Source organism: Muntiacus reevesi, chromosome 1 (genome assembly GCF_963930625.1).
Source record: "Muntiacus reevesi chromosome 1, mMunRee1.1, whole genome shotgun sequence".
NCBI lineage: Eukaryota > Metazoa > Chordata > Mammalia > Artiodactyla > Cervidae > Muntiacus > Muntiacus reevesi.
In genome coordinates, this window is record NC_089249.1 from 275,301,280 (window position 1) to 275,327,170 (window position 25,891).

At 36.7% G+C, this 25,891-nt stretch overlaps 1 protein-coding gene across 2 annotated transcripts; it reads left to right on the top strand.

Annotated features, from left to right (window-relative positions):
- Positions 1–24,341, top strand: FAM174A (family with sequence similarity 174 member A). Of its 2 annotated transcripts, XM_065919613.1 has the most exons (3): positions 9–647; positions 10,849–10,983; positions 23,781–24,341. In XM_065919613.1, exons 1-3 carry the CDS (start codon positions 205–207, stop codon positions 23,782–23,784), a joined length of 582 nt encoding a protein of 193 aa, XP_065775685.1. In that variant the 5' UTR covers positions 9–204; the 3' UTR covers positions 23,785–24,341. The 2 variants fall into 2 exon arrangements, with proteins under 2 accessions (XP_065775755.1, XP_065775685.1); XM_065919683.1 differs by lacking the exon at positions 23,781–24,341 and having other exon boundaries at positions 1–647; positions 10,849–10,987.
- Positions 24,342–25,891: the final 1,550 nt, after the last annotated feature.

Here is a 25,891-nt window from a genome sequence, read left to right on the forward strand (position 1 = left end):
GGGCAGCTGAGATGTACGAACTTCCGGTTGTCGCCGGCAGCTGCCGCGGCTGCCGCCTCCGCCACCTGCGGCCGGCCAGGTCTTCGTCCCGGGTCCAGTCAGCGGTTCTCCTCCGTCTCTTCAGTTAACACGCCCATGGTCCCGCCTGGAGCCAGGGCGGCGGGCCCCGGAGCTCGCGCGCGGTGAGGGAGCCGGCCGTGGACCATGCAGCCGACGTTCTGCAGCTGCTGCCTCAGCCGCGTCCTGGCCTCGGCGCTCCTGCTGTCGCTGCTGCTGCCCGAGTTGAGCGGGCCCTCAGCTGGACGGCCGCCAGCAGCGCGGGCCGCGCCCGACCCCCGGCCCGCGGCGCGCGGCCCGCGCACCCGGCCCCCTCCGCCGCCCGAGCCCTCCGCCGCCCGGGCCGCGGGCCGCGCTCCGGCCTTGGAAGCCGCGGGCGCGCGGGGCGCCGAGGGCGGCAATGGCAGCACGCCCGGGGCGGGGCCGGCCGCTGACGACCCCGGCGGGAAGGCGGGGGCCGGGGGCCCGGCGGGCGGCGTCCTGGCCGTGAGCCCCGACCCCGGCGACAAGCCCATGACCCAGCGGGCCCTGACCGTGCTGATGGTGGTGAGCGGCGCGGTGCTGGTGTACTTCGTCGTCAGGACGGTCAGGTGAGGCGAAGCCTCCCCGAGCCTCCCCGGCAGGCCTGAGGCGCGCTTATCTGCTGACCTCCTCCCACCACCCCAGGTGGTGCCTGCTGAGTGAGATTGTGACGAGGACGGTCTTGAAAGCCTGTGGTACCTTTAGGAGTGCTTAGACCACCAAGTCCCTGCTGCCTCCCTTTCATGTTAAATTATAAATTAGCATCGAACCTCTGTAGCAATATTTAAGTTAATAGTAATGCAAAATGATCTTAAGGGTGATTTATTTTATAAAAGGTAAAAAGAAGAGAAGTTCTTTTAACAGCACTTTTTTGCTGTTGACTTTTAACTTGCCACCGTCGGTTGTACCTTATGAAGTTTCCATCTCTTTTGAACCGGGAAAACTGATAACTTCGTATGGTTCAGTCGTTATTAGAGTCTCCATTAGAAATGTCTAGCATTCATTTTGCATGACACTAAATAAACGATGCGAAGTGTTTACCGATTTCTTGATAAGATGGAAAACTGATACCTGTGCAGCAAAGGAAAAAAAATATGTAATAAATATGATCACGTTATAATGCTGGAGAGTATGTTTAATATCTTAATTATATATGATTTTAACTTTACAAAAATTTGTATTAGTAAATAGATTTGCTGTTTTACAAAAAAAACTTTTCTAAAATGAATTCATCTGTAAATAATTCTAAGTCATTCAGAGGTTTAAAGTTACACCTGAATAGTTTTTTGAACCTATTCTTACTATAGAATGTTATTAGAGAATTACTTAAATTTCAGATTTGATACAAATACGGACACTTAAATGATATTTTTCACTTTACATATGATAAAACTGACCTAGGAGAATAAAGTGGTGTCCCACGATATCTAATGATCATGGTTGATTGTACTGTCCATCATTTGCTTTGTTTGAATTTTTTTTCTCTAATAACATGATATCTGTCCAAATCTGTGATCAAACTTTTGATTAAGTAAACCAGGAGCTTACATTGTACCAGGTTATGAATAACTATCATTTATTTTTCTACTCACTTTAATGCCTTATCAAATAGACAAGGAATTACATAGTTCAATTAGTGATATTTTATACTGTTGTAAGTAACTCCCACTTGATACATTCCATTGTTATAGAAGTAAAGTTATTTAATGGCATCAGTCATGGTATTATAACATTCCAACTGTGTAATGAGACCGATTTGGAAAAATAGTAATAAAGGCTCTTTAACTGAGTTGGGGACCACCTCTCTGAAGAGCTGGCATGCAGAGCCGAGAACTCACTGTTAGAAGCAGCCAGCCAGGAGAAGAGCTAAGGAAGCACTCGGTAGATTCTTTCTATTTAAGGAATAGAAGGTGTGTAGGTAGGTGTGTAGAGGTAGAGGTAGGTGTGTAGGAATGCACTGGTTCTCCAAATTATTTCACTTTTTTTTCCTATAACTGCCTACGCTCAACTATTTCATATATTTCTTGAAAACATTCCTTGGCTTAAATAACTAACTGAAAAAATACAGCCTAAGCCAGTGGTTCTAGAGGTGTCATCCAGGGAACCCTGGAGGATGGGAGGGTTCTCTAAGACTTGTTCAGGTATCTGCAAGATTGAGACTATTTTCAAAATAATACATTCCCTTATAAGTGTATAGGACACAAGAAGTTCATTGATATAGTTTCAAATTCCACAGTGCAGCTAACTCATAAGTGTCATAACTACCTCTTGTTGAGTTTTGGTGTTCTATCAAAAAAACATAAACACCAGTATCAGAAAAGCTATTAAAATGTACCTCCATTTTCCAAGCTCGTATCTACTGTACCTGGATTTTCTTCTTAGCCTTCAACCAGACAACACATAGCAAATGATTGAAGGCTGAAGCAGATAGGAAAATCTAGCAGTTTTCTATTTTTCTAATTTCTCTCTTTTCATTTTCTATCTAGTTCTATACATTTAAGCCAGACATTAACAGGATTTGAAAAAGAATCTAAATCTGTGCCATTTTTCACCTTTGTTGATTTTCTTTTTGACAATGTATTTTTCACAAAGAGCTATTTAATTTGTAGTGGATTTATTATAATTTTAAAAAGCAAATGGTATTTAAAATTTTCTTAGGTTTAATTAATATATAAGAATTGATATTTATAATTCACATATTTATAAGCTATTCAGGGTCCTAAATAATTTTTAAGAATGTAAAGCAATTTTAAGTTCAAAATGTTTGAAAATCACTGGTGAAAACATTATTTGAGTTGCATAGTATTGGTTCACAAAACCCAGCAAATCCAGGCCCACTTTTTATTAAAGAGAAAGCTGGAAAGTGTTCATGAGGTGTTACAGACGTATAACCACCAAAGTGAAACTTTCTTCTTGAAATGAAAAAAAAAATAGAAGAAAATTGAGCAGTAATTATTTTTCTCACCATGTAATTGTTATTTAATGCTGTCTATTTTCCATATAGAATGGGAGTACCCTAAGTATTGTTTCATACGCAAAATAAATGATGAGTCTGATGATAACTTTTGGGGGATGATCTTTTTTCATCTTGCTTTTACCTTATCTGTAATCTTAAAATATAAATATTTCTTGCCATGGATTTTCCATCTTCATTTCTGTAAAGCTTATAAGGGTACAGTCTTTTCAGTCTGATTCTATTGAATGACTCACTAACATTTTCTGTTAACAGAAAAATTCTGAATCTATGGCTAAGAAAAATTGGACTCTTTAACCAGTATCTAGTACATTCATTCAAGCCAACTTCTAAATATAGTTGGCCACCTGATGTCCAACTTGATTGATGCTAACTATGTCTGGGCACTGTTCAGAACAGAACTCATTCTTTTTTGCTTTCAGATTATGAAAATCATTTATTTTGGTGAATATCCATTTTGACTCTCCACTTCCAAAATAGGTGTGGCAACATAGCAGCATTATTTATTTGTGCCAACAGGGAAGAATGGGCCAAAAATCATCCTTTCGTTAACTGATATGAGAAAACACAGAATATTTTACTTGTACTTGAACTCCATAAAACTTCTGTATTGTTTTTAATCTAGTTTAGATATTATGAATGTGTAACTAGAAGTAACTTCCCCTCTGAGTCTAAAAATATTCCAAAGAAAAATTAGATTCTCTCTGTGGAAATTGAAATATATATATATAGAAGGAATAGAGTAGGCTTCCTAAGATTGGTATATAGTCTTTATGAAAAGAGACTCATTGTATGTCTTATTCTCTATTATATCTCCAGTGCTGAACATTATGTACAAATATGGTAGGTACTGGGTAAGCAGTTGCCTAATATATGAGCATTCTTAGTTCTTAATCAGGGATCAGTGTGGGCCTAGGGAAGACTCAAAAACCTCAGAACAAAGGCTATTTACAAATCATTGTTTAGCTAAGGCTAAGTACAGTTTTTGCAGTCAGACATTAACTAAATGAACTGGGTTTGATTAGACTGAGAAATGTTCGGGTAGGGAAAACAGTTATTTTATTAGATTTTTCAAAGGAAATAACATTTTCCATCTCCTCTGTATTTTTCCTTGAATGCTTCCTTCCAATATTAAAGGAATATTAGATTACTACTTCTATTAGTTACTATTTTAATTAAACACATAGAAGGACCCTGACAAACTTAAACTAAAGGGGATTTCCTGGAAGAATATTGAGATCTCAGAAAGTCAGGATGCAACAGATAGAACCTGACATGAAACAACAGACTGGTTCAAAATTGGGAAAGGAATATGTCAAGGCTGTATATTGTCAGCCTGCTTATTTAATTTATATGCAGAGTACATTAGGCAAAGTACTGGACTGGATGAGTCACAAGCTGGAATCAACATTGCTGAGAGAAATGTCAGTAACCTCAGATATGCCGATGACACACTCTTATGGCAGAAAGAAAAGGAACTAAAGAACATCTTGATGAAGGTGAAAGAGGAGAGTGAAAAAACTGGTTTAAAACTCAACATTCCAAAAACTAAGATCATAGTATCCAGTTCCATCACTCCATGGCAAATAGATGGGGAAACAGTGAGATACTTTTTTTTTCTTGGGCTCCATAATTACTGCAGATGGTGACTGCAGCCATGAAATTATAAGACATTTGTTCCTTAGAAGAAAAGCTATGACAAACCTAGACAGCATATTAAAAAGCAGAGACATCTGACAAAGGTCTATCTAGTCAAAGCTATGATTTTTAGTTATATGTGAATGTGATAGTTGGACCATAAAGAAGGCTGAGCACTGAAGAATTGAGGCTTTTGAACTGTGGTGTTAGAGAAAACTCTTGAGAGTCCCTTGGACTTAAGGGAGATCAACCTGTCAATCCTAAAGGAAATCATTCCTAAATATTCATTGGAGGGACTGATGCTGAAGCTGAACCTCCGATAATTTGGCCACCCGATGGGAAGAGCTGACTCATCAGAAAGTACATTGATGCTGGGAAAGATTGAAGGCAGGAGGAAAAGGGGACGACAGAGGATGAGGTGGTTGGATGGCATCACTGACACAATGGACATGAGTTTGAGCAAACTCTGAGAGGTAGTGAAGGACAGGGAAGCCTGGTGTGCTTCAGTCCATGGGGTCACAAAGAGTCAGACACAACTGAGCAACTGAACAACAACAGAAAGTCAAAAAGCAACTGGAGATTCACAGGTAGAAACTAAGTTAGTTTAGGAGAGAAGAGACTGAAGTATCACAGAGGTTTCTCCGCAGGAACAATCCACTGTGAAGGTATGCAGTAGTTTTCAGTCTCTTTGTCCCTTAGTTTAGGAGTCAAATTCCGCAGAAGGAAAGGTGAATTAAATCCTGGGAAAGAAGGGCCTGGTGTGGCTACAGTCCATGTGGTTGCAAAGAGTTGGACAAGACTAAGCAACAACAACGGGGCTGGGATCAGTTGCTGCCTAAGCAAAATCATGGTTCTGTTAAGGCAGAGGTTTCCTTTAGGATAAATAAAAAGCCAATAACTGTTGCAGGGAAACTGCAACAAAACTAAGAAGTGGCCTAACCAGAAGAACATAAATGCACTTGTTATTGCTAGTAGCTACCAGGTTCTTACTTTTTACCAGGAAAGGATGAACCAGAAAATGCAATTCACTTAAAACAATATATCCAGTCTGTATAATGTAAGATCATTTGTGTTAGGGATCAGAAGACTGGTAGCTAACTTTGGACCTTGGTTAAAATTACGTTGAATCATATAGGAAGACAATATAGCCTAATGTTTAAGAACCCAGACTTGGGAATAAAATTCTCTGATTATTTGATCTACTATTTATGGTCCCAAATTTAATTTTTTTCTAAGGTCTGACTTCCTATGTTTAGAATAAGGATACTTAAAGGCTTGTGGTGAGGATTACCTCAGGTAGTGCTTGTAAGCTACTTACTTCAATTGCCTGACTTACATGCACACCCAGGAAATAATAATTATTTTTAGTGAATTATTTTTGTATCTATGATTTCTATTGTAATATTTTGGTGGGGATGTTCATGATATTTTCTAAAACCTCCCACAAACCATACTCTTTTAATATATGAACTCTGAAACTATAATCTGCAAGAGGTTAGGTCTGACAAGGCTAGATATGGGGTAGGGGCAAGGAGAAAAATAAATGGGAGATGAGAGATGAGAGAAATTTCAGATAAAATAATTTTTGCTATATGTTGTATACTGTGTTGTCAGAAACAACTGAAATTGTGGCTCAGCAATTTTTATTTAGCTATGTCTCAGTGCAAAACCAAAATGAGTTCCAAAAATCATTCTTGGTCACTTTGCCCCAAAATACTCAAGGCAAATTTTGTATCATTAGTTGTACCTTTGTTAAGATTGACTCAGCTTTATCATTGTACCTGATCACATAGGAGAGTGTATGTATATAAAATATCCATTAAATACTATATTCCTCAGTCTAGTTTTGAATGTTAAATAGAAGAAATTACTTAATAATGTCCTACAGGCATTCAGTTAAAACAGGAAAATCAGATCAGCGCAGAAGGTTGTAGCAGGTTACATTGATTGCCTGTCTCCCTTTCACAGAGTAGTAAAACGAAATGGAGTTTTATTCTGTTGTGTTTATTTTATGTGGCATCATACATTTTTACATAAAACTTTATCAACCTTGCTTTAGTACTTTAACTTTATTTTTCTACTGTAGCTTTTACATGTTATTTAAACAGAAATGATTCTTACCAACCTGAGTATAATGAAACATTGAGGAATCTGCATTCAGTTGAGACAACTATTTGAATAATAACTTGAGTATCTAGAAGGTATCTGATCAAGATCATTTACCTGTGATCGCCGTGCGATAAAGGAATGTAATTCAATATTATAAACCATACTGCTACTTTCTTTTGCTTTCTTAGGCTTACATATTTTCCTCTCAACATTTAAAGTTCCATTTTTTAAGACCCAACAAAATTTGTTTTCAGATTTAAATTATGCATTTACTCTGGTAAAATAATGTACACATATATAATGGTATGTATGTAATTATTAACATACATAGACAAGTTTGGGCATTGTGAGCTTAATGAAAATAATAATTTGTGTAGAGAACCACAGCTGTTAAAATTGCATGAATTTTAAATCCGCCTTTACTATTTTGCTCAAAAATAATGTATATTGCATATTAGTCTTTTACTTAAGATTTCAATACATTTTTTATATGTATTTTACGCTATTGTTTATTAATATTTTAAGCAGATGGTCCCTTGAATCAGCCTGATATTAAGGCTTTATTAAGTGTTTCTGGCTTTCCCTGAGGACCAAAAAAAAAAAAAATCACTGCAGATGGATGCATTGTATTTAATGTTTTTATGGCCATAAAGCTGCCATGACCATGTAGCCATTATTGCATATATCTTTGGGCTTAGGAAAGATATTCTTAGGGGAGTCTCATTTTAAGTTTAAATTCTATTCTATGATATGTAGTTGTTGTTTTTTTTTAATTTGACTTATTTTTAGGTGAATTAGTAACATTTCCTAAAATACAAAATTTATTTTAATTGAACTGCATTCCCCAATTTATTTGGTGCCAAAGAGTGCACTCTCTTTGCATATGAAATAGGTCCTTATCAAATAGCTTGGAGTCACGTTCCGAAGGTAGCATTTATATATGTTAAAAGACAGTAGAAGCTAGAATAAATAATAAAGTGTTCATAGGAACGCAGTCAAATGTTTACATTTTACACAGAAAGAGAAAAATAGCATTATTGGGCAGATTAGGTTATCCACTCATTGAAAGATTGGGAAGTCATTCAAGGAATGATGACCTTGGAAATGGAGAATGTTAGCTGAGATAATTATCAAAAGTCCTTAAGATCGATGTTCATATCATTTCCTTTTTAAAGAGTTGCTAAGGTATTCTATGACTGATGATGGCCTGGTTATTAACATATTGACAGTTTAATGACATGGAAGACTCTAGTTTATTTCCAAAAATAATTTCACATGGCTAAAACTGCAAGAATGTTTGGAAAGCCATATGATTTAGAAAATTGAGCAACAGACTGGCAAAACAGAAGAGAAGAATTTAAAACCCTGAGTATTCTTAACTCATTCTTAAGTTTTCAGTTTTTAAAATCAAAGCAATGCATGCAAATGTTATTAAATCCCGTGGTTCCAAAGGACCAGTGAGTGTGCTCTGTCACTCAGTCATGTCTGACTCTGCAACCCCACGAACTGTAGCCCACTAGGCTCCTCTGTCCATAGGATTATTCAGGCAAGAATACTGGAGTGGGTTGCCATTTCCTACTCTGGGGATCTTCCATACTCAGGGATCTAATCTGTGTCTCTTGTATCTCCTGCATTGGCAGGCGGATTCTTTACCACTGTTACCGATGGTGAATTATAACTCCCCTATACTTTTCTATTCCTACAAAAGTGTCAGTACTTTTGTCATTTCTGCTCTTAGTTTTTCTGTGAATTACTTTCATGAGTCTAAATTAGAGATGAGATTGGTAAACTGACCCATAGGCTAAGTCCAGTCTGCTGACCTGTTTTTTTTTTAAAGCCCATGAGCCTAGGATATGTCTTACAACTTTAAAGGGTTGTAAAAAATCAAAGTAACAACAGAAGAAATTAAGATGAATCACAACTAAAGAAACTAATATGAATGTGTGACAGAGACCATATGCGATCTACAGTGTCTAAAATACTGTCTAATCCTTTACAGAAGTTTAGATTTCTGGCCTGCATGGGGGAGGGGGGAGGGTGTGTGTGTGTGTGTGTGTGTGTGTGTGTGTGTGTGTGTGGCATAGATAAATTCACACCTATATATGCTTGTAAATTTAACAACATAACCCATGTAATTTCTCACTATACAAAAAGGACTCACTTAGACTTCAAACGATCACCAGGATGGTGATGAATCTACCTCATTCTTGCTAGTTATGTTAGTATTAATTCTTACATTGGTCATATTTGTAGCTTAAATACCATACTTAAACCTCTGTTTTCTCTTCTACCATCTTTGGGTGGGCAGATAGATTTATAAGCAGTGATCAGTGGAAATTATCTTAATTTTTCCTAGAGTTTAAGTAATATTTTCTAAATTTTGATCACTAGGCCAAGTACTTTATATCCAGAAACTAGCGCAACACCCTATACTTAGTGAAACTCAAATATGTCTTGTCTTAAGCAAGACATTTATCTCCTAGGGGTCCCCATTATCATTTATATAGAGGCTTGTATTGCTATATACTTGCTGCTCTAGTTGTAGTATTTCTTATCCCGCTTATTACCTCATACAAAGTGAATCAGAATTTAAATAAACGTATTTGTTATCACTTGCTGAGATATCTTTTGGTTTTAAATTCCTACAGATACTTGTGTGAAGCATATTTTTCTGTGTGTGGAGTTAAGGTTGTTAGATTGGAGGTGACTTAGGCATTGATATCAAGGTCAAATTTGGATCTCTGAGCTAGAATATGATGTCACGCAGACCTTCAACAGATATTTAAGGAGAATTAATCAGACACTGTGCTACAAGGTCATAATGCAGTGGTGAACCAGATAGGCATGGTTTCTCCCTCATGGAACTTAGTGAGAGACAGGCAAACAAACACTCAAGTGTATATAATTAGCACATATAAATGTAAATGGAGGTAAATAATTTGAAGGACAAGGAAAGTTATCTGAGAAAGGAGAGAGTAGGATTCTAAAACATGAGACCTCTTCATATATATACAGATAATAATGTTTAGTACTCTAAAATAGTTTCCTTCCTCTAGGGCAGTCGTTCTCAAACTTAGTTTGCATCAAACTCACAAGGGACGTTTGTTCAAACATGGGTTTCTGGGCCCTAAATTCAGCGTTTCTTACTCAGTGGGTCTAGATACGCATGAGGATTTGTTTTTCTAATAAGCCCTTAGATGACTGACCATGCTTAAGAACCATTGATCTAGGATATTGGATTTCATTACTCTGGAATCACTTGTAGAACACTAATAAACTACTGATGCCTAGTTTCTGTCCCTGAAAATATGTAATTTAATTGTGTGGGGATATGGATACTTCAGCTACCTGATGCAAAGAGCTGACTCATTTGAGAAGACCCTGATGCTGGGAAAGATTGAAGGTGGGAGGAAAAGGGGACGACAGAGGATGAGATGGTTGGATGGCATCGCCAACTCAATGGACATAAGTTTGAGTAAACTCTGGGAGTTGATGATGGACAGGGAGGTCTGGCGTGCTGCAGTCCATGGGGTCGCAGACTCAGACATGACTGAATGACTGAACTGATGGATCAAGTAAGGAGCTTTTAAAAACACCCTAGGTGATTCTGATTCATACAGCCAAGATTGTAAGCTCCCCAGCCTAGAATTTGAGTGCATATACACGTACAGTTTCTTAGAGGGGCAGAAAGTAAGAAGGCTCAGAGGAGATGGGAGAAAGGCTGGAATAGAAGGCCTCAGTAAAACTATTGGACAAGAACAAAGACTTAAGAGATTTTGTGTGTCAACATTATCAGCTGACAGGGAAGAAAGTGTGTCAGGCAGAAGAGATGGTGATGGCACACAGACATACAGGAGTAGGTTTTTAAAAAACAAGTAAATAATCTTAGATGGTTAATTGATTACATTCCCAAGACGTAGCCATTCTGATACTGAATGCCTTCAGTGTCAGAAACTGGAGTAATTTATTTTTAATTTACAAATAAGTATAAAATAGAAATCATACCACACTTAAATAATTTTTATTCATTAATATGCTCTATTTAATAGGATGAGAAGAAGAAACCGAAAGACTAGGAGATATGGGGTTTTGGACACTAACATAGAAAACATGGAACTGACCCCTTTAGAGCAAGATGATGAGGAGGATGACAACACATTATTTGATGCCAATCATCCTCGAAGGTAAGTGTTGAGCAGTTTAAAGTTGAATTTCTTTTAACAGTTTTTATCCTAAATGATGAGGTTTTCGTTCTGTTTAATGAAGTTCTTTGTGCTACCCAGGCAGTAGCTCGCATTCGCTTTGCTTTGCTAAAATAGTCGTAGACGACAGAATACCATCCCCCAGAGAAATCGTTACTGTAGATCTCCTTGTGGAGCTTCCTTCTTTTTGCTGCTGCATGAAGATAATCCTCTGTGTGTGTGTATGCATGTGGCGGGGGGGGGGGGGGGGGGGGGGGCAGTTCTGGGAGGTGTAGAGGAGATTAGTAAACTTGATTAGTAAACTTCATTGTGTAGCGGGAGATGAGTAAACTTGATTTTCTTTTTGCATTCTGAAAATATTTTGGTTTTAGTCTCTGTTACTCTATTTGTAAACCATGTTTTTGGCAGAATTGTGGGGCTAATGGTCAGCGGTCTGATACTACGACTATTATGTCTGTTCTCATATCTGTTCTCACTGAGTTAAGACCTTTCCTAAAAGGTTTGAATAAACAAAGTTACATGGATATAGACTAGTTTCAGTGCAGATGGCATGAAGAAGGGAAGCAATAAAGTTTCCACTCAATAGGGAAGGACATGTTGGAATAGAGGAGGAATTATTTGGGTGAAGGAAAACCAGCATCCAGAGGCAGCTACATATATAGAAAGAGTGTAGCAATCTGAGGGTTAAAAAAAACAGACTCAACAAAAATTGGATTATTAACTCAGATATATATGAGCTTTTAGGTGCTGGTAATTAATTCACTTAATAAAAATATATTCATAAAATGCCATAGTAGTAGTAGAGTCTAGATGTAAAAGTGTGACCCAAACAACTGTATTTGCTCATTAGCAGTTCTGTATCTTAGTGAAAATACAATACAAATAAAATACATTAAAATGTATTTATTTAGAACATTCTAAGGTTTATTTAGAACATTCAGAGATACCCCCGGAAAAGCCCTTAAATTGGCTATAAAGTACTGTACAGTCCCCGTTAAGTCTAATATCGCGTTACGGACTGTTTGTTAGGTCAGGTGAGGTTGCTCACTTGCGTTTAGGAGCCACTGTGGGTAACAGCCCCTCACCTTCACACACTAGAGTGACTAGTGAGAGTCATTTGCAGATGCTGTTGGGAACTGAGACTCAGCAAACAGCTCATCATTTCTCTGCTCTTGGGCTCACCCTACAGAAGGTGCTCACTGAGCAGGATTGGGAGGCAGAGTCTCACTTTTTGTGTAATCATTTTCTTTTAATCTTCTGCAAAGTTTTTAATATATTTTAGAAGTGTAATATTGGTCATGTTTTGAAAAGCTCAGTGCATATGAGGTACCTCTTCTGCACAAACACAGATAGGGAACACAGAAAAGGAAGTTGTTGACTTAGGAAGTCAGGGTTGTTTCCAAAGAGGAACTGAACCTGAAGCCTAGCTTGTCTATTTCAAGTGTGCTTGACTCAAGACAAAGGTTGTACAGTCAGCAACAACTACCCAGAGTTTGTAGTTGTGACAGATGATAGTTTATTCAGAAAGTGAGCAGCAGAAAATGTCTAGAATGCAGACTGTTGTATGTGCGTGTGTGTTTATACGTGCAACGTGTTCCATGTGGGGATCAGCTGTGACAAGTCCTGGGAACGTGCCAGTTAAAAAATTTTGTTTTTTTTTTTAAGGAGCTTGTTGTTATCCTGCTATTGTTCCTGATGGTATTTGGCCAGAGTATACATAAGCAAATAATCAGATGTGTGTTGAAGAATGGGACCTCTTGTCATAGTGGGAAAAGTGGCCTAGGAGAGATCAAGAGGGGCAGAAGCAGGGAAGGTGGGAGGGATATAAGAAGGCGAGAGTTTCCATGAGATGTCGTCACCCACAGCCATCTCTTACTCTGCGTCTCACCTCATCACAGGCCTCTCTCTCCTATTTATCTTCCATATACCCCTCTTTTCATGAAGCTTGCATTCCGTCAGGGAGATAAACATTAGAGTTACAGAAACAGAGAAAGAGGAAGAATAGGATGATGTGGGAATATATAGTGGGCTCACAGAAACGAATGATCCAGGAAAATCTCTTGGAAGTGACAGGTAAATTGAGACTTGAAACATGAATAAAAATTAGCTAAATGAAGGGTGACTAGAGGGGCTGAGAGTTGGAGAGAGCACTGCAGTCACAGAGAATCAGAAGCAAAAGAGTAAAATATATTCAGGAAACTGAAAGAAGTGAATACTATATTAGTATGTATGAAAGAAATGAATGGGTGAAGGAATTATTTTTGAGCTTTGAGTGCAAAAGGCAGAACAGTAAATTAGAAGGCAGATTGTGATCCATGTTAAATCAGTTACAAATTATTCTACAGGTTGCAAAAAGCCACTTGGAAAATTTTAAGACAGGGAAAACATAATGAAAGCTATATTTTGAAGATAACTGTGCATAAATTGTAAGAAGATTATGATAAACAGCAAGGGGACCAGAAAAAAGATCAGTTAGATAATACACGTACATTGGAGGAGTAGAGACTTCTTGGAGAAGTAAGGGAACGAGGAAAAAGATCAGTTAGATGGTATACGTACACTGGAGAAGCAGGGACTTCTTGGAGAAGTTAGGGAACCAGAAAAAAGATCAGTTAGATGGTATACATACGTTGGAGGAGTAGAGACTTCTTGGAGAAGTAAGGGAACCAGGAAAAAGATCAGTTAGATGGTATACATACATTGGAGGAGTAGAGACTTCTTGGAGAAGTAAGGAACCAGGAAAAAGATCAGTTAGGTGATATACATACATTGGAGAAGTAGGGACTTCGCTGATGTTCCAGCAGTTAAGACTTCACCCTCCCAATACAGGGGGGACTATGTTCAGTCTCTGGTCAGGGAACTAGACCCCACATGCCACAATAAAGACCTGGAGTAGCCAAATAAATAGAAAGGAGAATAAATTTTAAATAAATTTTTTCAAATAAATTTTAGAAAAGAGAATTAGAGTGGAGTGAATTATTCAAGAGGCTTTGAAAGATATTGTCAACAGAATTTAAGTATTCTGTTTAGAAGATGAAGGATAGAGAAATGGAAATAACTGGATCAGCCAAGGCATTCATTCAGGCCGAACAAACAACCCAGTAATAATGGAGATGCAAGTTTCAGGAATAATGATAATTATCAATGATGATTGATAATGAAATAAGCTTGAATTTCTTAGTGTTATGATACCATTTACTTAGAAGACTTGGGACAAACGTATGTCTGGATTAAGTAAGGAGGACAGCACATCATGAAGTGTGTCTGACTCTTTGCCACCCCGTGGGCTGTAGCCCACCAGGCTCCTCTGTCCGTGGGATTCTCCAGGCAAAAATACTGGGGTGGGTTGCCATGCCCTCCTCCAGGGGATCTTTCCAACCCAGGGATCAAACCCAGGTCTTCCACATTGCAGGCCAATTCTTTATCGTCTAAGCCTTATCCATCCAATAAATCAGTGATATAGCAGCTAGTTCATACAGCAATTTTTATTGCTTGGCACTAGCCTAGGGGCTTCGGACACATTAAAGCAACAAAACAGAAAAGAAAAATTTTAAATATCCTGACTTTGTAAAGCGTGCCTTCCAGTGGAGAATAGGTGAGATTTGAGGACTGACATTTCATTTTCATTTTTTACTTTTCCTTTTATATACTTCTATGTTGTTGGATTTTTTTTCTTCAAAGAGCCTATGTGCATGCATTACTTAATCCCCCTCCCCTTGGGAATAATTTCAATTCTATAGAAAAGTTATAGAAATAAAAATAGTACGAAAAATACCCTAAACTTTTAATCTAGAGTCACCTGTCTTTGACACATTACTTCATTTGTTTTCTTATATTCTCTCTTTCCCAGTCCTAATGATACAGAAGAATGCATCCCTCTCATTTTATATATAAGTGATTTTCTGATATTTCCTTCTTATGAGTGTGCACACTTCAGAGTGTGCATTCTTGGTGGAAATACTCCATAGATCTTCCTACATCCTTTTCGGGACATCCTTATCTGCAGACACGTAGAGTTCATCTGTCCTTCAGTAGCAGCGGTAATTGTGATGTTCCTCTTCAAAATTTTGTCTAATTTTCCAATATGTACTTTTCTTCCCCTTTACAACTACTAAAAAGGCATTTTAAAATCATACAGTATTCTGCTTCTCATGAAAATTCCCCCCGAGATTTAGTACCCATTTGTCGTCATTCTTGCCTGATTTAATGTTCACCATGATAGTTGCAAAATCATGATTTTCCAACTTCAACATTTCCTCCATATTTACCAGTTGGTATTGACGTGTACTGTTAGCAAGAGCTTATCCTTGTTTCTTCTTTATCTATCCATATATCTGTTTGTCTGTCTATCTTATTGGCAGTAAGGATTTATAATAATTCATTGTTGTGCTTGCCAGTGGGAGCCTATTCAAGCTGACTTCTCTGCCCCTGTGACTTGCTCCCATTTTTTTTAAGTATTTCCTTACATTCTGGCCTAACAAGGTGTTCCAGGCTCATTTTGTATCTGCACTGCTCCAGCCATGGAATCAGTCATTTCTTGAAGGGGCCCTGGTTCCTTTGGGTACTAGCTGAGCTCTTTGCTACCAAACGTCCTTCAGCAGACAATTCTATGAATTCATGTACAAGCACATACGCAAAACATAATATGCCCTTATACAGGCATGAGTGTATCTGTGTGTACACGCATAGTCATGTCCGACTCTGTGACCTCATGGACTGTGGCCCGCCAGGCTCTTCTATCCATGAAATTTTCTAGGCGAGAACACTGGAGTGGGTTGCATTTCTTGCTCCAATATACATGCATATTTACATATGTATGCATACTTTATATACTATTACTTCACACCTCCCATTCTGCCATTCCAGTTTATCCCCACTGGGTTCTTTCTTGCTTTCTTCCTTTTCCATAATGGGATTTTTCTTGTTCATTGTGTTAAGAATGACTTCCAGCAACATCCTGGCTCCCAACATCAACACATTTACTTATTGCTCAGTCTTACAATAAAACTAATATTGTGTGAGAATCACTTTACATATACAGTAGACAAACGTACTACTAAGAGTTGAGGATTTGTTTGCAGTTTTCTCCTTACCACCTCATCCTGCCCAGGACTGAGGGTAGTCAGGTACTGTAAGTGATTTGGCTTAGTTCTTTTCCTCTCCCTTTTCAGTTGTGTTTATAGTAGTCATTTAAAATACAGTTTTAAGTCACTTGTTTACTTCTGTCCTAGATTTTCTTCTGCCTTTCCCATTTGTATTGTCTTTATTTTTATTTGAAAAAAACTAACATGCCTCCAAAAATAAAAACTATACCAGAAAATTTTAAGAACATATACCCGCTCACTCTCAGATATACTCAGGGAAGTATTGCTCTCTTGACCCCTTCCACACCATTCTTCCCTCCTCACCCATTGTGGATAATCAGTTTCATTATTTTCCAGTTGGTCCTCCTGTGATTATCTTGATAGAAGTTAATTGGAATATATATTTCTTATATTTCTGTTTCTTACACAAGAGGTAGCATATAGTTTATATACTCTTATATTATATTTTTAATAGTACTCCTGTGAGTCATGCTATGTAAGTTCATAGAGTTTTTATTTTTCACAGCTGTGTAGTACTCCATGTTGTGTAGGTATCATGGTTTATTGAATCAGTTGCCTATACTTTCATGTTTAGGTAGTTTTCATTCAATTATTTTGTAGGTACAAGTTATACTGAAGTGAATAACAGTGCACATACATATTTTTGTATGGTTGGAGGTGTATGTTCAGGGTAAATTTATAGGAGTGGGATTTTTGTCAAAGAGTGTGAAGTCATTTTTAACCATGAGTATTGGAGGTGCCTGTGATATCCTAGAGGACATAATAAATTGGATGCATTCATCTCTTCATTAAAAGCAATGATAAACTGTCTGCCATGTATCCCAAAGCACTCCACTGAGCTCTGGGGATAGTGGTGAACAAAAACGGATAAAATACCCAGCCTCATGCAGTTAACAATAGATACACATCCATAGGCCAGGAATAAAGAACAAAGAAGTCTGAACTAGAGTTGGAATTCCTGATTATCATTCTTTAGCCTTGCTAAAACCAGTGGAAAGGCTCTTCTCTGGGCCCAACCTACTTCTGTGCCTTTTGAAGTGAGCAATAAGATGGATGGATACTTCAGGGTGCCAAGAAACAAAGGCTAGTTTTCCTTTTCTCCTTTTATTTTCTTCTTCAAACAATATTAAATAATACCTATACTGATTTTAGATATCTGCTGTGATTTTTTTTCCCCCCCAAAGTATATGCACACATGGATCTCTTTTTCTGTCTCTCACTTTGAGGAAGGTAGACTCATTTCTTTTCTCCTACTGGGCAGAAGTTTCAAAGACAAGTAGGTAGAGATGTGTTGTATTCCTATTACCTTCTGTAACATAGAGTTATTTTCTGATGAGATATACAGTACAAACTCTGTTACTTCATTTGAAGTAGATTCAATAGGCGGGGCCTCCTCTGATTTTCAAATGTTGGTGCGTGCATGCCCAGCTGCTTCAGTCATGTCCAACTCTGTACGATACTGTGGGTCTGTAGCCCGCCAGGCTCCGCTGTAGTCCACCAGAATCCGTGGGATTCTCCAGGCAAGAATACCCGGAGTAGGGTTCCATGCCTGCCCCCAGGGGATCTTCCCGACCCAGGATTCGAGCCCACGTCTCCTGTGTCTCCTGCATTGCAAGCAGATTCTTTACCCACTGAGTCACCTCAGAAGCCCTCCAGTGTTGGTGTTAGATGCTAAACATGCATTATGCCATCAATTTGTTCAACATTTCCAATTTATCTCGTGGAGAAGATGAACAGATCTCCTTCAACTTACTATGGAGTTATGTCTGGACAAAGCCATCATAAGTTGACAATATCATAAGTTGAAGATGCATTTAATACACCTAACCTGAACGTCAGTATTTAGCATAGCCTACCTTAAACATGCTTAGAGCACTTACATTAGCCAGAGCACTGGTATTAGCCTATAGTTAGGCAAATCATCTAACGCGAAGCCTATTTTATAGCAGTGTTGAATGTCGCATGTAATTTGTTGAATATTACACTTAAAGTTTGGTTGTATGAATACAGAATGGTTTTAAGTGTATCTTTCGTTTTACCCTCATGAACTCATGGCTGACTGGGAACCGTGGTTCCCTGCCACTTCCCAGCATCTCAGAGGAGATCGTGCTAGCCTGAGAAAAGATCTTGTTGGATCATCTTCAATTCAAAATTGGGAGTATGGTTTCAGCTGAATCCATATTGTTTTCACATCATCATAAAATCAAAAGACTTGTTGAGTCAAACTGTCCTAAGTTGGGGACTGTTCTCTATAGATGCCATTGTGACTCACTTTGGTAACAGCTGATAATCATGGTTAATGTTGCTCATTGCTCTCAGTTAAAGGGAAAAATCAACACTTACATGGAGAGTGTATCACAAGGTCCTTGTAGACCCTCAAAGAGGATTTTTACCAAGGGCTTCCCAGAGCAGTCATATAAATGGTAGAAAATCCAAGGGAATGAATGATAGTGGTAGAGAGAATGTCCTCAGAGGGATAAGATCAGGCACGGGTCCTGTCACTGAGCCAGGAGGAAAACTGGAGAGAGTAGGGTAGCAGAACTATAATAGGTATAATTATAATAATCTCTTAATAGCAAATGCCTACCTTAGTGCAGGATGTCCCAGACTCTATAATAAGCTCCTTACATATACAATGAATTCACCGAGACTGTCTTACAAAGTAGTTTCTATTGCTTTTGCTTTAAAGATAGGAAAACTGAGGCTCGAAGAGTTTAAATGATCTAGGCTTCTCGTCCTACTGCAGTCCTCATTTCATTTTTTAAATATTTATATGATTTATACCCATAAAGAAAATAATTCCAAAGTCTGTTCATTCTGTCTTCTATACTAGCACACAGTATTGTTGTTCATTTTTAACATGGGTACCCCTATACTTTATCTTAGTGGAAAGGCTGAGTAGCAATCAAATGAAGACTCCTAAAATGAGGAATATAAATATTATCTGCCTGCTTTGTCAGTTGCAACGCAGTATCATATTAGTCTGCAATAAAACTGCTGGTGATTCTTGTTGGATCATCTCTTACTGATGCTTCCTTCATTGTTCAAGTGCTTTCTAAAATTACTTCATCTTCATTTTCCAAACTCTGTCTACAAAATAATAAGAAACAAGTCATTTTCAGAGAGGTAGATTAATTTCTCTACTATGATTTAATCACAGTATGAAACTAGCCTTTTGTAGTCCACTCTTCCTGAGTGACTACAGAATGGTGTGGCTTTTAATATATCAAAATTTTAATAATGATTGTTGTTGGTGGTTAAAATTTGGAGTAATAATTTTACTGTTTCTTTGCACTAGATTGAACCATATGGAACTGCTACTATATGATTTAATCTAAATTTCCTGAGAGAAGTTTATTTTTTCTGTAATACTCCAGCTTCTGTTCCCCCCAATCCTCTTAATTCTGACTGTCTTCATGTGTGAGCTTCATTTTTAGACCAGTAATAGGATGGTGCCAGCAGTTCCTATAATCATGCCCTGAGCAGTAATTTTCAATGAAAGTTGGGGACCAGCTATCTTGTGTCTCTTTCTTAGGAATGAGAAAAGTTTCCCCAGAAACTCTGTTTGACAGAGTTTTATTTTTGTTTTTCGTATCATTGGTTATGTGATCATTGCTAAATTGAACCCTGTCAGGAAAATTGAAAATGGCATAATTAGTTCAGAATCATCATCTGGGATTGAATGGATATTGGGGATTTAACCATCATTACCACTAGGTCTAGTCATTTAAGCATTGAGGTTTATTGGGAAAATTTGTATGTATGTGGGAAAAAATAGCTCAGGCTGTTTAGTTAATATAATTTCTCTTGAATTTGCTGTTCTTATCCTATTGTTATTCTATTGTTAGCCTATTACATCTATTTGTATATTAGACATAATTTCTTTTGGTTAGTGAAACATTTTACACAAAGGAATTATAAAACTGTAAACCACATACCCATGTTTTAACAATTGTGTAGGACATTTTAGCTCTCTCTGATAGAAATGTGATGAGAAATCAGAGACAACTATGTATTAACCAAAACTTACCTTTCATTTTCTTACCACCATGTTGGAAATAAATACTCATAACCAGTCTCAAAAATGTAGTTTTAAACATTACTTCGTAACACAAAACAAGTGGAAATAATACCTTGTTATTCTGTTTAATTTCTACTGAAGAGTAAAGTTATTATTATTTTATAATGGTGTACACTAAAGGACATTTTGACAGTCTTGGTTGGCACTTTTTAAAAGCCAGTACTTCTATCACTTCAAGGCTATTCTAGTAATTTCTGCCATGTATGTAATTTTAAAAACTCTAAATTTGCTTCTTAGTTCCTCTCTTCTGCGTCATTAAATTTAATACTGTCTTATATGTGTTCATGACATTTGTGCTCAGTGTTACTTGGCCACAGAATATTTTCTGGTTATTAGCAACAGCATATCGGAGTCAGGGAACAGATCTGATATAAGTGTGTTAACCAGAAACTCTCATTTAAGAAGATCTTATTCAAGCAGTTATCAATTTGAAAATAATTCCAATTTCTAAATCACTACTTTCAATGTGGAGCATAACATTTTATCAGAATAAACACTTAAGGTTATTCAAATTAAATAGAGTATATATAGGAATCGGTCAAAGTACTAATGCTTATTTTAGATAGAAATTGGTATTTGAGGATGTCCAGTGTGTGTTAATAGTACGATAGTCTGTACCTTATCCACTTTGGGAACCATGCTGTCCTTGTTATTATTTACACAGGTAGCTAAAGAGGGTGTTTGTGTAGGGTTTAGGGGTTTTTCTGTGTGTTTTACTTTTCTGTGGACACTGAGCCTTAGAAGGAAATTTTGCCTTGCTCCAGTTATCATCGCAATGTCTTTATTGGTTAAGAACATGAAAAATTTGTATATTATTAAATGATAATATAACATTAAACACTATTTGGTAATGCTGTTTTCTTATCTCTCTACATGGTCTAGAAGTGCCGTGTCTAATTTGGTTGCCACACTAGCCTTCTGTGACTTTTCAGAAGTTTGAAATTTGACTAGTGTGACCCAGAAACTGAATTTTTAATTTTCAGTTTGGTTCAGTCGCTCAGTCATGTCCAACTCTTTGCAACCCCATGAACCGCAGCAGGCCAGGCCTCCTTGTCCATCAACAACTCCCGGAGTTTACCCAAACTCATGTCCATTTTTTATTTTATTGGGTTTTAACTAATTGAAATTTTAACTTTAATTGCCAGATTGCTGTTGTTTTAGACAGTACAGAGCTAGAACAAGTGTTAGACTGCTCTAAAGTAATTCTGTCAAGTGGAAACTCTTAATGACAAGCTGAATCACAAGTTTCTGTTCATACAACAGTTGATCTGTTTAATAAAATGCTTGCTTACGGCTTTGGTTTAGGACTTGTGTTCTGCTGTGATAGTCTGGATCACAAACTCTCTAAGGTATATGCTGGGCTGGATGGACAATGCAGGCAGAGCTTGCCACCCATAAGGCTGACTCATGTGAGTGGGGTCGCAGGACAGTAAAGGGACAAGTATCTCAAGTTTATGAGCAAAAATGTCCTAAACACAATTATTAAGGCATTAACCTTCCCGAGCATTCTCAGATAGTGTTCATTCTTTAAAATCCAGACATTATATCTTCTTTAAAAAGGATCAGGGAGGAAAAAAATCAGGAATCTAATATTTGCAAATGTATTTAAATGAAGAAGGAATAGCAATATTCTTGACTACACTAAGACAGTTTTTCCTTTCCAACTTGATTTGGTTTAATAGCTGTTTTGATAGTTTAAGCTTTTCTGAGTTAGCTCTTAGGTTGTCCTTGAAAAATGTCTTTTTTTTATATTGTATCATTGCATAATGTTTAGAGACAGAACATTCTTGAAGCTTGAAAAATATCCAAACTGAGATTTCCATAAAATGTACTATTACTACACATTTGCTTTACCTCATAGAAAAGCATGTGTAAGAATGCTTAAAATGCTTAAAATGAGATCTGCTTTCTAAAATGTTTAGGCACAGATTACAGTATTGTTAACCTTAGGTTCAGTGTTATATAGCAAGAACATCTGTGGAACATATTCATCTTGCATAATTGAAACTCCATATCCTTTGAGTAGCAATTCCTCGTTTCCCTCTTCCCTCAGTCCATGGTAACCACCATTCTGTTCTCTACTTCTATTAGTTTGACTATTTTTTAATACAAGTAGTGGAGAATCTAGTATTACAGAGGTTCAAAAGTTTTTCTCGTATCATGAGAAGCCTGCAGAAGTTGGCTGCTGGCTTCTGTTCAATGGCAGTTTGATGACAAGATCTACATCTATGTGGTTTTCCTAAAGCTTTTATGATGCTAGTTTTATCCTGGTTATATGGCTCATGCAGTTTCGGCCATCACATCTGCATACCAGAAAAGAAGACGGTGAGAGGCAAGAACCCAAGCCATATCTGTCCTTTTATCAGGAAATCAAAATTTCCCAGAACCGACCCTTCCTTCCAGCATATTGTCACCCTACTTTGCTCACAAAAATAAATCAGTATTTTTATTAGCAAAGAGGAGATAATAGATGTTGAGCAGATAATTAAAATATGTCACTCTGACTATTCAGAGTATTTTCTGAAAGTTAAACTTGGCAACTGGCAAGAGAGAATTGGCTTCGCAGGGGACCCTGAATGAATGCATGAATTTTGAGCAATTATTGTTCATGAGTAACAGGTTTTTTATTAACCTTCAATATGTGTTTTTTTAAAAAACTTAAATTTACTTTCAAAATATATTAGAATTCCCTTAGCTTGTAATAACCTAATCATTTAGAGATCTATTGTAGATTGCTTACTAAGATTCAGATAAACAGTAAGTTGGAAAAGAGTATTACTCATTCTCATAGGTATCTCCAATGAAGTTCTATATGTTGATGATGATTATAAAGGAGAACTTATTAAGTTAGTAAAATCTGCATACGTTTGCTTTTGGTTGGATTAAATGCTTTTGGTTGTAATGAGTCTTATTAGTAGAAGTTCCTTAGCATCTGTGGTTTTGATTAAGTAGCAGTAAAGCCTGATGTATAATTAGAATTAAGGTGTATAAAAAAAGTGTGATGAAAATATATCCTCATCTTACCATAAACTAGTCAATAAGGTAAGAAAATAGGCACATTTATCACATCATATAATTTATAGAAAACCTTATCTTTTGTATGGAAAATTTTTATAACTATTATAAATATTTATATGAAATTATAAAAAATTATATAAATATACAATATTTATAAATATAAGTATTATAAACATTAAAAGCTTTTTTTTGATTGTTTCATTGAATATACTTCCAGGCCTTGCAGCTTCAATTAATGCTACTTTCTGAAGTTTTAGAAATAGAATCTGTTAAGAATTGTGTTTACAGAAACTATAAATAAATAATTACATTGTATACTTGTCAAAGTTGTTCATGGTACCCACACTAGTTATGTATAAAATTCCTTTGAAAAAGTTAGAAGTATAATTTAAAGAGTAGTATCAGATATAATTAGTGTAGACAAAGTAACTATGTGTTTTATTAGTGCCCTTCATTATAATTTCCTTATATTAAATACTTTCATTATCTTCTGGTACTCCAAGTCTTTGGGGATGTTTTAAAGTGTGTATAAATTTGTTCCAGGATAAGCATTTATAGTATTTTTTTTCTTGCAGATAAGAATGTGCCTTTTGATGAGAAAACTTCATCTTCTACAATGAAGAGCAGAATGTCTGTGTTTAAGGAATAAAAAGCCACTTTATCAATGGGGGGGGGTATTTAAGTTACATATATTATGATAACCTTCAATTTGTTGTTGCAATAAATATGTATCATTTGTTAGTTTTTCTCTGTATAGAAGTGCTCTTAATGGGCTCAGAGTTGTTGGGAGTAAATTGTATTATAATAGAGATCTGAAAATTACTTTAAAGCAGTGTGTTTTCTGATCAGTTTCTGTTTCTTGCTTACCTTATTATTTTAAGCTGTTTATGTACTAATCAGTTAATTTTATTTATATATGTATATATATATATAAATTTTATTTTTTGGCTGGTTAAGTTTGTTTTTTTTCCCTGGAACTATAAATCCCAACAACCAACTGGTGTGTAACTTTACCAAGATGTATTTCCCATTTTTGTGGGGAAAAGAAGCCAAATTTATTATCTTGAGTTTGGATTTTTTAAATAATAAAAATGTCTGTGTTGTGTGTAAAACAATAAATATGATTTAAAATTCTTTGAATGTGGTATAAACAAAGTGTGTTTATACAGTAAACCGTAAGCTATAGTTACATATTAGCATATGTATTTTATATGATTTCTTTAAAAATCTGTCAAAAAGTTATTGTATTTTAACAACTTCCTTGTTAAAGTATGATACCACATTGATTAGGTATTTCAGAAACCAGTGAATTTCAAAGCCATTTAATTTGTTTACAGTATTGTGAGAGAAGTACCAGTGAAAATGTTCCCATCACGTTATGACGTAGAAGAGGAAGGAATTAAAGTACTTTCGTAGACTTTGGAGTCAGACCTAGATACAGAGACTGACCTCGTTATCTTCTGAACATGTAATTAACCCTACTGAACTTCAGTTTTTCACATTCTAAAAATTAGAGGAGAACTTACAGGAAAAGTATGGGTCATGGACTCCTTTGCCTAGAGGGGTCGTGAAGGTAATTTAAATGTGTGTGTCAGGACAGGCTAGTTGATATGGAGTAACAGATGGTCCCCAGATCACAGTGAGTGACAGCAGAGATTTATCTCTCCTTCACACTGCCCGTTTGCTATGGACTGTGATTCTGTTCTTCATAGTGTTTTCTCCAGGGCCGAGCTGATGAAGAAACCTCAGCCTGGCATATTGTCTTGTAGCTAAATGTCCAGATGTGCATGCTGGTTCATAAGTGTCTGCCCTAAAGTGGTATATTTCATTTCCATCTACATTTTATTGGCCAAAATAAACCCTGAAGCCTCTCTAGAGTTCAGCAAGGCAAGGACAGGTAATCCCCTAGCAATGAGGTAACTTGGAGTATAGAATGCCAAGTTAGTTTCTCCTGTAGGCTGACTGGAGTACCACAGTGAGCAAGTCCCCCTAATGTCAGTATATTTCTGTATATTATGTAAACAGAGACTAAAGAGAAAATATATTTCCTCTTCTAAAGGGGTCAGCCTTTGTTCAGCTCCCACTAATAGTTATTATGAGGAACTATTTACACAGTGTTGATAAATACTTTAGTTTCCAAAAGAAACTGAGCCTCCAGATTTCTTATATGAAGCTTCATCATTTAAAAATGTTATTAAAACCAGATCATACCTAACATTTTGTGATATTTGAAAATCATTTACTGTAATGTCTTAGAAATAGTGTTAATTCATTTAATAATTGTTGTATTTATAAACTGATTTTTGCATTAAAACTAAATGGAAGTAAGAATCAAATCTGTCAAAAAATAAGAAAACTAGCTATTAAGATAAAGCAATGATAATCTTCGTACATGATCTGTAAGTTGGCGTTAAAGGGGATGTTGCCAAATGTTTTAATATGTGGCAGCAACTTTATTAGAAATACACAGTTTCTCTAGGTTACTACTTTAAAAAGGATATCTTTTATCTGAGTATGAAATTCTGACATGTTTGTTAAAAATGCTTGTATTTCATTACTTTCATATAGTCATTCTTGTATTGCAAATCTACTATTTTAATTATCATTAGTTACTTTGATTAAGTGCCAGATAGTACACCAGATTTTATTTAGCACACAATGTACATAAATTTTCATTAGATACATA

Coding starts and splice junctions, on each gene's coding strand:
- FAM174A (XM_065919683.1), top strand. CDS start 205: ATGCAGCCGACGTTCTGCAGCTGCTGCCTCAGCCGCGTCCTGGCCTCG. Junction 648..10,848: donor TTCGTCGTCAGGACGGTCAG/GTGAGGCGAAGC, acceptor TCTATTTAATAG/GATGAGAAGAAGAAACCGAA.